This window comes from Triturus cristatus, chromosome 3_2 (assembly GCF_964204655.1).
Source record: "Triturus cristatus chromosome 3_2, aTriCri1.1, whole genome shotgun sequence".
NCBI classification, from domain to species: domain Eukaryota; kingdom Metazoa; phylum Chordata; class Amphibia; order Caudata; family Salamandridae; genus Triturus; species Triturus cristatus.
In genome coordinates, this window is record NC_140584.1 from 485882137 (window position 1) to 485895243 (window position 13107).

Here is a 13107-nt window from a genome sequence, read left to right on the forward strand (position 1 = left end):
GTATTAAATTCTGAGTTCAGGCACACTAAACGCCATCTCTCCATCTTATGCCTATGGGAAGATATGCTGGAACCATGGGACACAGTATTCCCCATTCTGTCCTATGGGCAAGAAAGCCTTGCAAAAGTGAAACACGAATTTGGCAGTCTTTCACTGTCAGGACATGGTACACACCTCAGTACATGTCCTACCTTTCACATACACTGTACCCTGCCCAGGGGGGTACCTTGGGCCTATCATAGGGGTGTCTGATGTGCATGAAAAGAGAAGGTAAGGCCTGGCAAGTGGGTGCACTTGCCAGGACAACAAGGCAGTTAACAAACTGCGCGCAGGCACTGCAGTGGCAGGCCTGAGATCTCTCTTTAGGGCTACTTGTGTGGGTGGCACAATTAGTGCTGCAGGCCCACTAGTAGTATTTGCATTACCAGCCCTGGCACACATAGTGCACTTTACTAGGGACTTTACTAGTAAGGCAAACATACCAATTATGGACAATCATTTACCATAACACTTTATACAGGGAACACTTGCACTTTGACACTGATCAGCAGTGCCAAAGTGCCCAAAGCATCTAAGCCAGTAAAAAGAAATCCATCACAGCATCAAAAATAGGGGAGGTAGAGGCAAAAAGTTAGGGGTAACCACGCCAAGAAATGCCAAGTCTAACACAATGTGTAAAGTATTTATGCTGCACACAAACAGTAATACAGTGACAATGCAGCACAGGAAAAAAAAACATACCAATTCAGATACACAGAGTCAGTCTTAATAAATAAAACAATACCAGAATGACAAAAATCCAATTAGTAGAACCAGAGATATGTAGTTTCAAAGGTTTAGTGAAAAATAGTGCCTATAAGCACAAAGCACCATTCGCGGTCATCTGGTTGCACTAGACTGGGGGAAAGTCGCAAGTTAAGGTCGACTGCAATAGAGCCCAGGTCAGAGACCAGGTTAGTCCATTTGAAGAGTTACCTTTTGAATTCAGCGCAAAGTGGTCCACTTGCAGTGGAGGAGGCAGCGAAGAGCAGGGAGAACATCGTAGATGGTTGTCCGTGTAGTGCGTAGAGCAGGCCTGGCGTAGTGTGAAGTTGCGTTTCACGGGCTGTCATTGCTGGACCTTCGTGCTAATGTCCCAGCGGACTGTTGTTGCTGTAGCATGGAGTGCAGAACTCATAATGCTGGTCGTTGCTGGTGGTCACTGTAGCATGAAAAGCAGGTCTCAGCGGAGCTTCACATTGGCGGTCATTGCGGGTGGCAGAGTCTCAGCACGAAGGGTCCTGTTCACGGTTGTGAAGAACCCAAACTTCAGGATTCCATGGTTTATTCTTTGGAGGAGCTCAAACTGATGCCAGTGAAGAGCCCAAGATCTGGGGGCACCTCTTCAGGATCAGGAACTCACTCAGGCAGAGGCCAGCATGGCTCAGGGAGGTCCAGTTGCATGTCTAGGCAGGTCCTGTGCAGCAGGTTCGCGGAGCAGTTGCAGGGAGGCCTCTGAAGCTTATTATGTCCCTGTAGCTCACACAGGAATTCAGTCAACTGACCCTTGGAGTCACTCAGGTTAGCCTGGGGATGAAGGTAAGCAAGTCCAGTCTTCCTTCTCAGACAGCAAGGCTGTCCTCAGCAGCAGGGCAGTCCCCTGGCACTAGGGCAGTCTTTCTTTTTTAATGTATACAGGTCCAGAAGTGTTCTGAAGAGTGGCTATGAAGGTCCAATATTTATACCTGGTGCTAGCATTTGTGTGGGGGGACTCCCCCTCCTACTTCCATATCTGGTTCTAGAAAGTTTGTCCCCTGTCAAGTCTCCAAACTGTCTGGGTGACAAAATACAGGGCAGGCCTGATGTCAGATTCCTTTGTGTTTGCAGGAGGCAAAGCCCTTTGAAATGTGAGTGGAGCTGGGTACAGCTCCTCCTACTCATCTTGCCAGGATCGCCCATCATGTTCACACCTCAGCACCATTTGTGTTACTGTCTGGAAGCAATACACAAATCCCCAAATCAGAGTCATTCACAGTCATGTGACACAGAATACTGGCAGAGGCACACATGGGTAGGGCAAGAAAATACCACATTTCTAAAAATCAAAATACACAGCCGTGGTTCCAGTTAAAAAAGTATCAAGACGTTATTTTGCAAAGTAACAAGTAAAAAATTAAACAACAGAAAACACATTGCGAGTAAAAAAACTAAATAAAGTACCAACACAACAGTATTTAATCAAGGAACACAATATATTAATATTGTTTCAGCAAACAAAAAATCAAAATACTGGTAAAAATACTAAAGTGCTCAGTGCTCAAGTGATCATGCAGTGCGTGCAAATTACAAGGTTCATAATGTGTTAAGAACAGAAACAGACAATGAGATATTTAGCTTTTTGACAAATGTATAAGTGGTTTGTTGTTTCTGTAAAATGGTGAACTCTGGATAACGCCAAGGTACCTGGTTTATCTAAAGTGATATCCCCTATATGGTGATGTCTTGTCTGATAAAGGAAAAGCACTGACAGGACAATCGTTTATTGAGTGTTATTATTGCGTGCCAGCGGATGGTAACTGCTAGCCCATACCACCTCCCCTGAGTAGGCCTTGGACTGATCTGCTACACTACCCTGGGAGAGTCAAGCGCTATAATGGGTGCTTTTTCCAGTAAGGAAAAATTGTGAACCTATTATTTGCCGAAGCCTCACATACTGCACAACCAATTTCATACAGCACACATTTGTGAGCACCTCATGCCCTGGAATAACCCAGAGATTTACTCCCGACAAAGAAAAGAGTAAATTCCTTTTGAGAGAAGGGAGCAAATGAAAGAACAGACAAAACCGGTGGGGTTGTAATGGAAGACATTTCTCCAAAAGGAAAAATATTTTCACTGTGGAGAAGAAAAGCAAAAACGCTAGAAAGTGTGTTTGAACTTGCTTTTTTACATGCAATTTTTTTTGTAAATACACATGTATATTTTTGACAAAAAAATGAATTTTACTAACTTTTCCAGGATTATGCCTGGAAAGCTCTGACTGGCTCAAATTGCCAAGCATACTGTGCAAAGGTCTTGCGAATTACAAAAATTCATAAATTTGCACCTATGCAAGGAAATGTATGTGTGGCAAATGACTCCAACACTGCACTAAATGCATCAGTCTGAAGCAGATTTATCACACTATTGACAGTGGAATGACATCTTCCGCAGCTTCTTTTTTTACTTCACAAATGCACACATTTAAAAATTTACACCCCCTTCCTGTTCTACAAAGACAGAAATCTTATCATTTGAGTGTGAAATAAAAGCTGTGTACGTACCCTCTGGTCATACACATTGAGGCCGGTCTGGTCATCTTCGTTTGTATTCTCTTGGCTATAGCGAACGTTGTCACAGTCATATTCCATCTCTGGAGACATCAGGTTCCGGCAGAGGGTGCACACCCATTCACCCCTGCAATTTAACACATAGCATTTTACTCTTTTCCATACTAGTATTTCAGGGCAGGTATGCATTAAAAACTGCTTGTATGCCTGCCTGTTTTCCGGTCTATTTACTAGGCCTGGGCAGTAAATTCCATTCCGCTTGCTGAATTTGCGGAATTTGGGTAATTTCGCGTTCCACGGAGAACGCGGAATTGGCCAAAATTCCGCGATCTGCGCCATCGCAGAATTTGTTACTTGTTCGCGCTTTCAAAATGCGTGTTCACAGAGCACGCAAACAGCATTCGCGAACAGGAAAAAAGCATCGCGAGCGGACGGAAGAAGCAATTTCGCGTGTTCGTGGAACTCTGCGTGCTCGCAGAGATTTTTCACTGTTTCGCGGAGCTTTGCGTAGCGTGACTACGCAAATTCCACCCACCCCTACTATTTACCTCTGTCTATTTGTCCAATTTCAAGATTCACTTTGCACATAAGTAGTGGATCCGCATGCACCAAATCTTAGACACAGCAGGAAACTGTGGCAATCAGCTATGATTTTAACTCTCTTTAGAAACGGGCATGCTGAGTCGACGATCTAAAAGTAATGCCTTCCCTGCCTCCACATAGGCACCTTGAGCATAGCGTAATTGAAGATATTCAAAAAATTGTGGTTTTTGACATCTCGTGTTTCTCACTTAGCAGGGAGAAGGACAACAAGGAATTTCCTACCAATATCCCCCTTAAACAGGATATACCAATTAGGTGGCAATTTTTAAATCAGGAAAATTTGGTGACCTCTTTTACAATTCCCTACACAAGAAATAGTTTCCCCGAATATTTACCCATTCCATCCTATCTCACTGTGGGCCCTTTTCCCACTCTTTAATACTTCGACTGTCGGAGTCAGAAAATGGACTGTCAAATAAACCTCATACAGATTATGTATATATCCTTTTTAGCCAGTTCTAAATCTGCCCTTTTATACTCTGCCTTAAAGATCCATTAATTAAATACCGCCATTCGCACCACCCAATAATAATCCGCCCGTTGGGTAAGGAGGTACATCCATCATATATTCCTTTATCCAAGGTTTGCATTGAGGCCCTTGGTGTGCCACGTTCCCATATGAAACCTCATAAGATATCATCTGCCATTTTATAGAACGTTTTCAGGGAAACCAGAAGGGGACACTGTGAAAAATAAAAACAAACCAAGGGAGTTCAATCATTTTATATAGTGCTGTCCGTCCTAAAAGGGATAACAGGAGAGTCCCCTAGTAGACCACTTCCATCTAGAAACACTCAAAAAGTGGCTCAAAGTTTTTTTCATAAAACCACGTATCCACAAATATTTAAAGCATGCCACTTATTTATTATAGGATTGACAATTCCCAAGTAATCCTAAAGCCAGATATACTGGACCATTAACAGTCCTTAACAGGAATTGAATTTGATCATTTGCCTCCATCATGTTATTTTCTGAATGCATATATGTTTTGAACTAAGTCTGCAATCCAGGGGTCTGTCCTGTGCTGTGTGGCTTCCACAACTAACAACTAGATATTGTCGAATAGGATAGTTCAAAGGGCAGGAAAGAGTAGAGAGATGAACAGGGGTCTGTGTTGGTATCTAGATGTCATTACCTGTTACCTGTTGGCTGACCTGAAGCGTTAGGAATAGGCTCATTACGGATATAAGCAGATGCCTTTTATTAAACCATGTGATACCTGTACTAACCAGCAGAATAAGTGAGGGCTGAGTGATGTGGTTTAACACCCTGTCGCTGTGCATCAATTAGAGATCACACTGATGGAACCACTTACACTGGAAAGCTATGAAGGGCTGGAACATGGCACGAGAGGTGGAAAACCTTAGGGCAGTGATCGCAGCATAGCATTTCTCCTCCATTCAAACAAACGGCACAAAAATCCTCATTTTCAATGGTGTTGGCTTCGTCGTGGCAGTGAGACTTTTTCAGGCAGGGGACGCTGTTCACTTGTTTGTAGTCTCCAGTGGACGGAAGAGCAGGAGCATGAGGCAACCCAGTGAAGATTCCCTCCTCTTGTGGACTCTCAGGTTTGACATTCAGTAGAGCTGGTACTGGGGATTGCTCTGGTGATGCCGGTGGTAGGAGTGATGGTGACAAAGATGGGTTATTTTCTGGGTGAACCTGTAAATTAGAGATAAGTAAAGTGAAAAACAAAGAGGTCCAAAACTCTCATGACATCAGAGAGCAATTATCTGCCAGAGTCTTAACTTATCTGACACAAGGTACAACTATTGATCTAAGTGCAAAATGGAAAATGGCTGAGCTTTATAAAATATTACTCTATGCCAATGAAGGTAAATATAATGAAGGTAAATATACATCTCCATTTTCTGTCAGCTCTCCCTGACAAAAGATGGGTAAAATTTTCAAATGTATTTGCACATCAGACCTGCAAATAGCTGGGAGCAAGATGGCGGCCGTGTGAGTCGGCCGTAGGTGGCTCCCGAAGGTGGCGGTATCAATCTGAATTGTGGACGATGCGGTGATAAATATGCAAAACTCTCAACAAGTCATTAGATCCCTGGAACCCACTAGGATCTTATCTTGGGTCGCAGTCTTAGTGGAGCAGTCAGAGCGACTGAGCAGACACTTGTTGCTGCATCTGGACAATACGACGTGGATAATTCATTGGCCGTGATGGGGCCGAGGTCGGGCAAGAGAGGGAGAAGAGCTCTACAGAAAGTGGGCGCCCAAGCATCCCCTCAGATGAACACGACGGAGGTAGAAGCGGCTCCAGCGACGGGGCAAGTCGGACGGAATCAAAAGGTCCGGACTGAGAATCTGCCAGACGGGAAGGGGAGGAGTGTAGCTCCCCAGCCCCAGCGGGCCGGTGCTTTTGTACTGGATATGCTCAGAGGAGCTGGGAACAGCTCTACCACACTGGACGCGGAACATGGGATCCAGACTCCGGTACAAGGAAGCGGTCTGTGCTCTTCACAGACCGGTAAGTCTCTGATGGGCTTAGGGGTGTCGGAGGGCCCCGCGGAGGTGGAGTTACTCGGTGGGCGAATGACTGGAAAGCCGGCAGAACAGGAGCAAGGGTCCCAGGAAGCTCCCATTTTGGGACATTTTCAGCTCACACAGCAGACACTGCAGGAAGAGGGGAGAAATCCAATACAGAACACAGAGTTGTAGTTAGGAGTGCAGAATGATAGTGGGGCTGATGGAGGCAGTGGGGCAGATGCAGGATCTGCCGGGCAAGAACAACAGGCTGGCAGGAGTCAGTTCAAAATAACCAAGTGCAAGAGCAAGCTGATCGAACCGTGAAGAATCCAGGAGCAAAGAAAAATGTGTCTGTAGCGGGTCGAGGGAAGAATCCCTCTAAAATAAGTAGCCAAAATCCGGGGGGGAATGCAAGAAACCTCAGAACCCCACATGCTAGGAGCGAACGGGAAATGGACTCAGAGACTAATGACATTGATTTCTTCTCAATGTCAGATGCCACATGGTCAGATGAAGGGTCTGGGACAGGGTCTAATTCCGAGCAGAGTGAGACAGATAGTGTACCTGATACCTGTGGCATAGATTCAATCACTACAGCCAGGAAGAATTCAAGAGCGGGAAGGGTAGATAAACAAAAGCAAAGGGAACTGAGGTGGGATTACTCTATGGGAAGTCAACTGACTGGAAGTACCACTAAAACTTCTGGCAACGACCAACCCTCAATACCCCCTACACTGGAGTCCATTTTGCAATGTGCTGTGGCGCATCGAGAGGAAGCCCGACAAGAAAGTAGACAATCACAGGCAGCAGCGCGTAAATTACAGGGAGCAGTTAGGAAAATTGCTAAAACCTATAATACCATCAGTGACCGGTTGGCGGATTTGGAGACTAGAACAACCTCCCTGGAAATGGACATTGCAGGTTCTAAAGGTCAGGTGGAAGCACATGAAAACCAGCTAGTAGACATCCAATGGAAACTAGAAGAGAGTGAAAATCGTCAGAGACAAAATATTTTACGTTTTCTGGGAATCCCAGAAGGGAAAGAGGGGTCCGACCCACAAATGTACATGGTACAACTTTTGCAAAAATCATTTCCGGAAATGGAAGGCTGGGGCTGGTCCCATGAAATTCAAAGGGCACATCGAGTCCCGTTTACTATCCATCAACCAGTTAGCTCAAACACTGAGCCCCGGGCGTTTCTGAGAGAAATGGTGTTTGGAAAATCTAGACCAGAAGCCCAATGTGCAGCGGAAGGATTTTCATTTTTCACAAGACCGGATTTTTGTCATTTTACAGTCAAGCGCCACTGGTGCCTGCGTCAAATGATCAAACCCTTCCAGGAGAAAGGGGCACAAGTCTTCCTCTTAAATCGAGCACGGCTGAAAGTGATTTGGAATGAGCGTGCTAAATTTTTTACTTCAGAAATTAAAGCCAAAGAGTGCTTAAATGCAGGAGGGGTATGACTCAGAGACTTTGACTTTGAATTAATGATGACCTGGTGTCAAAAGGTCTCAGCTAGAATAATGAACGGTTGTCTTCCTCCTTAACATTTCATTATGGGATTATTTCCGGATTTGGAATCTAAGGGATTTAATTAGAATAAGAGGGTTTGATGGCTTCACTTGGGGGTGTTGTGAGAAAACAAAGTCACCAATACGGAAAATATATGCCACCATTAGGGAGAATCACCATTCATCCAACACAGACCGAGATAGGTCTGTTGCTTCACAGTTCGGGGTGGGGGCGTAGGGAATCGGCGGGGGGCATGCTCAAGTGGGAGTGGGGGAGGGAAGCTTGGGTGGGGTGGGGGTAAGGAGGGGAGAAAACTCAGGAAAGCAACAAACCAGTGTAACTTAAGAAGTAAGACAGGAAGGATTAGGAGGGAATGGTACAACAATCAAGTCGGGTGTTTCAAGAATCTTTGGGATGGGTAGACTGTCTATTTGTTCTATAAATATTGGGGGCCTAAATGACAGGGGGAAAGAGATAGGGCAAATCAGATATTACGTACCTTGGGGGCGGATATCATTTGCCAACAAGAAACGCACATTCCATGGCAAATGAGAGGGTTTAATGTGATCAAAGGATTCACACAGGTGATCTGCTCATCTCAGTCCACCACGACTAGAGGTGTCTCAATTCATGTTTCCAATCGAATGCCACAATTTGAACGACAAATGGGGCCGGTGGGCTATCACTTCAATAGCAAGGGGACTAACACTCTGTACGATCTACGGGTCAAATTTTGATGACCCTGATTTACTGAAAGAGCTTGAGCGAGAACTAGCTTCTTGGCCATCCCCCCTTGTCATCTGCGGAGATTTTAATATCCATTTGGATGTAGATAAGCCATTTACGAAAAAATATCAAGGTTGTAAGCCACAGGTTTTTAAGGCACTAAAAGCCATGGTGGCAAGTCATGGGTTAGTTGATATGTGGTCTCTTAGAAAGCCTGGGGATGTAGGATACACTTATTACTCGTGCCCCCATAAAAAATATGTTAGATTGGACTATTTTTATATTTCCGCCTCTCTTATAGAGGGTACTAATATCAGGAAATTACCTAAAGAATTGTCGGATCATAATCCCTTAATGTTGGAAATACCGATACAAGGATTCAATCGGTTAACCACTAAATGGACATTAGACAGGAAATTTCTGGTTACCAAAGGGTTCATAGAACACATCAGACCCAACAGAACTTTGATATAAACAGGTATAGCACGTCAAGAAAAATGGTATGGGATGCTTTTAAGGCAGGGTTAAGGGGGGAGATTGTTAGTTTTGTAGGTTTCCGTAGGAGGCAGCAGAGGATAGAAATGCAACAATTAATGGAAGAGCTGTCCAAATGCGAGGAAGAGCATACAGTAGCTATCGCGCAAAAACAAGAGGAGCGAATAACCCAATTTAGTAAATCCGTGGCCGAAGTTTATCAAGTTTATCAAACTCATGCTTGAGATATTTATGAGTACGTTGAGGCCACAGGAAAACATCTGGCACTACGTCTTAGACAAAGGGCAGCGGCAAATAATATCGCGAGGCTCAAAGGTAAGAACGGGATCGTGGCTACTGAACCTCAAGAAGTTCTTAAAATCTTTGCATCTATAGGGAGCTGTATCGATCCAGGCATAATATACCGACGGCGACACAGCTGGAAACTGAGGCAAACTCCCCCCTTCTCATGCAGGAACTAGAGGAAGACATGAAAATAGGGGAAGTTAAAGATGCTCTTCAAGGGATGGCTTCAGGAAAGGTAGCAGGTCCAGATGGAATCCCTATGGAAATCTATAAGGTTTTACAGACGGAGCTTGCCCCCCTTCTTTTGGACCTGTTTATCGCTGTTCAGAAGAAGGGAGTCCCGCCTCAGTCTTGGCAAGAGACTAATATCGTCCTCTTTTTAAAGGAAGGGAAAATGACAGATGACCCGTCTTCATATAGACCAATAACCCTGATAAATGCCGATGAAAAGTTATATTCCAAAATTATCACGTGTAGACTGGCTAGAATTATTACCCCTTTGGTAAGTCCGAGGCAGCGCGGCTTTATACCAGGGAGAGGGACCATGGATCACATTCGCCAGGCAACATCATTGTTTGATATAGCGGCAGCTTCAGGGGAGCAGATGTCCTTTATTTTTCTCAATGCACAAAAAGCTTTCGATCAGGTTGAACGAGCATACCTTTGGGACAATCTTCGAAATAAGGGTTTTAATCCATGCATATTAACAGCTATAAAAGCTATGTATATACAATCCTCTGCAAGGATTCAATTGATGGGTAGGGAAATACAAAATATTCCGATAGCCCATGGAACAAGACAGGGCTGTCCTTGCTCCCCAATCCTCTTCGCATTATATATCGACCCCTTTATAAATGCAATCATACAAGATCGAGATATCACACCTTTTGTGGTCAGGGGGTTTAAAACCAAGGTGTTAGCATATGCTGACGATATAGCTGTCATCACCTCTGACCCAAAAGGTGCAGTAGCAAGGATTGAAGAGTTGGCCTTAGAATTTTGCAGAGAGTCTGGGTATGGATTGAATACAAACAAGACTAGGATAGCGTGCACCAAAAATACGGTTTGTTAGGATCCACGTAAGACTGAGGCCGCTACCTACCTCGGGATAGAAATTTCGGCTGAGGTCGGTTCCATCTGGGATATCAATGCGGCACCTCTTATAGAGAAGTTAGGTAGAGCTCTAAGGAGAATAGGTAACTTACATTTATCTATTATAGGAAGAAGCAACGTGATAAAAATGACGATGTTCCCTAAGGTCTTTTACTTACTCCGATGTAACCCACTGGAACCAGCAAATAGTTTTTTAAAGAATATAAATGGGATGTTTTCACAATTTATATAGAACGATAGAAAGATCAGGAGATCCATGACATATATGACATTACCGCAAGATAGGGGTGGGGTTGGCAGTTTCTAACCTTCTATACTATTATTGGGCCATAATGTTGCAGCAAATGGGTATATTGTTTATATACAAGGTAGAAACAACCCTGTGAGGGCAAGATTAAACCCCTCCATCTATCTTCGAATTGCCCATTGGTGGTGCAGCACCAGGGATCCTTTTGAGGCAGCTGGAGGGGAGCTATATAAAAAAAACATGGTTTAAACCTCTTAGAGCGGCCTGGAATGTTTGGCACAAGGTGTGTAAACATTTAGAAATCCCAAAGATACAAAGATACATATCTTTGTGGCGGTCACCAATCTTTCCTGCTCCATTATACAATGTAATGGGGAAAAGATGGGAACAGGCAGGAATCAATAGTATAGGAGACATGCTTGATATGAATGGGGTCATTTCATTCACAGAACTCCAGGAGAGATATGGGGTGGAATCTATATCTCTTTTTAAATATGCCCAAATTAGGGAGACAAACAGACCTGTAGTGCTACAGGTTATAAATAAGGGCAGAATACAGCTGTTAGATCGTCTAGTTTATAAACAGACGACTATTAAGGATTTATATTCCATCATGCTTGGGGCCAATGTGGATGACTTACCTAAAATTGAAACTGCATAGGCAAACAAACTGGGGAACTCGGATATTGACCTAAGTAGATCACTTTTGTTGTCTAAAACGGTGTTTATATTAGCTAATCTAAAAGCACAACACTTTAAAACAGTCTTCAGTTTATATTTTACACCGGCAAAACAATTCGCCTGGGGGAAAAGGGAAAATGACCACTGTCCAAGGTGCGCAAAAGGTCCAGCAGATATGGTGCACATGTTTTCTGAGTGTACCAAACGTAATGAATTAAAATAGGGGGTCGAAACAGTTTTGTTTAAAACTATTTTACGGACAGTCCCATTATCTCCAACTTTGATGTTATTAGGCTGTGATGAAACTTTACAGATGGAACCAAAACAAGTATGTTTTTGTTTTATGGTAACTGCAATACTCCGTATAATGATTGCAACAAAATGAAAGGATGTGGATCCCCCATCATATCAAGCTTGGTATGCCAGATTGTTTTATGTATTTAATTTTGAGATGGGGTTATATAAATGTAAAGGCCAGAGGGCGAAGAAAAGGGGCCTACAAGTGTGGAGCCCGCTTATCGAACAACAGAATAGGTAGATTCTCCTATACCTTGTATTATATGTTTAAACGTCTACGATAATTATTGTCTGTTTTTGGTTTATTGTATTTTATGCTTTCCTGAGAATTAATAAAACATAAAAAAAATAAAAAAATAACTGTACTGAGGTGCACCAAAGCTTTCATTTACGAGTATAAACCCAAGTGTGTTCATAGCATGTGAATTTTTTCAGACATAAAATGAACCCTGTATGGCATAATTGTATGTGTATACAAATCTGCTCACAAGAATAGTGAGTTTGTGTTCCAGGGTGGGGACGCACGGCTAAGTACGTGAACACCCACAAACCTGAGAGAATCTTTAGGTATGTGGGTTTGCTGGCATTGACACACATTTGGTAGGCTTAGTCTCATCCTAGATGCAGTCAGATTTTCTCCTCTTATAAACAGGGTGGCAATAAATGAGAGAACACCCTCAAAAATGTTTAAGTATAGTGCAAAGGGTTTCTCTGGGGAGGAGTGAAGAAATTCCCAGGGGGAAATAAAAATGTTGCCAAGTGCGAGTGCACTTGTGAATTATATTTAATTGTGCGTAAATTACGTGTGAATATTCTTTTCAGTACCTCCTGGAAAGTTGCTTCAGTTACAGAGTCCCAAGTTTCAAAAAGGCAGAAATGTACTCCAAATTGAAGTGAGAGCCTACATGAGTACATTACCATTTTTCTTTGTGAAACCTGACCAATGACCTTAAAGGATTTATGTGAAAATGTAATAAAAAATGCCACACCCAGTTCCCTTTTGATGAGTGAAACAGATAGCAATTTAAATATTCTCTGGAGGTTAAAGTAACAAATGTGTAATCCTCTGAAACATCAAAACTACTAATGGATGTATTTTATTCCTTTGTAACTGGTAACAAATGCAAATTATTTGCAACAGAGGAATCAACCTACTGGCTGCTGATGTTTGTGTGCTTTACTCAGTCACCCTCATTTACCATGCTAATCATCAATTCACTTCAACTCCTTAAGTCCTGTTTAATTAGGATTGTAGGCCGAGTAAGAAAGGTTATGGGTGATGTAAAATATGATAATTACACGTGAGCTCCACATTGTGTGGAGGAGGAAACAAGAGCTAGCAGCCTCCAACAATAA

At 43.2% G+C, this 13107-nt stretch overlaps 1 protein-coding gene across 3 annotated transcripts in view; it reads right to left on the reverse strand.

The window, feature by feature from the left end:
* Positions 1 to 13107, reverse strand: part of TRIM66 (tripartite motif containing 66) — a 743368-nt gene that overhangs the window by 61654 nt on the left and 668607 nt on the right. For all 3 annotated transcript variants that reach the window (XM_085648127.1, XM_085648126.1, XM_085648128.1), the window contains exons 15-16: positions 5227 to 5573; positions 3303 to 3435 (exon numbers count right to left, since the gene is read on the reverse strand). In XM_085648127.1, coding sequence (XP_085504253.1) covers positions 3303 to 3435; positions 5227 to 5573 — 480 coding nt within the window. The remainder of the gene's footprint in view (positions 1 to 3302; positions 3436 to 5226; positions 5574 to 13107) is intronic.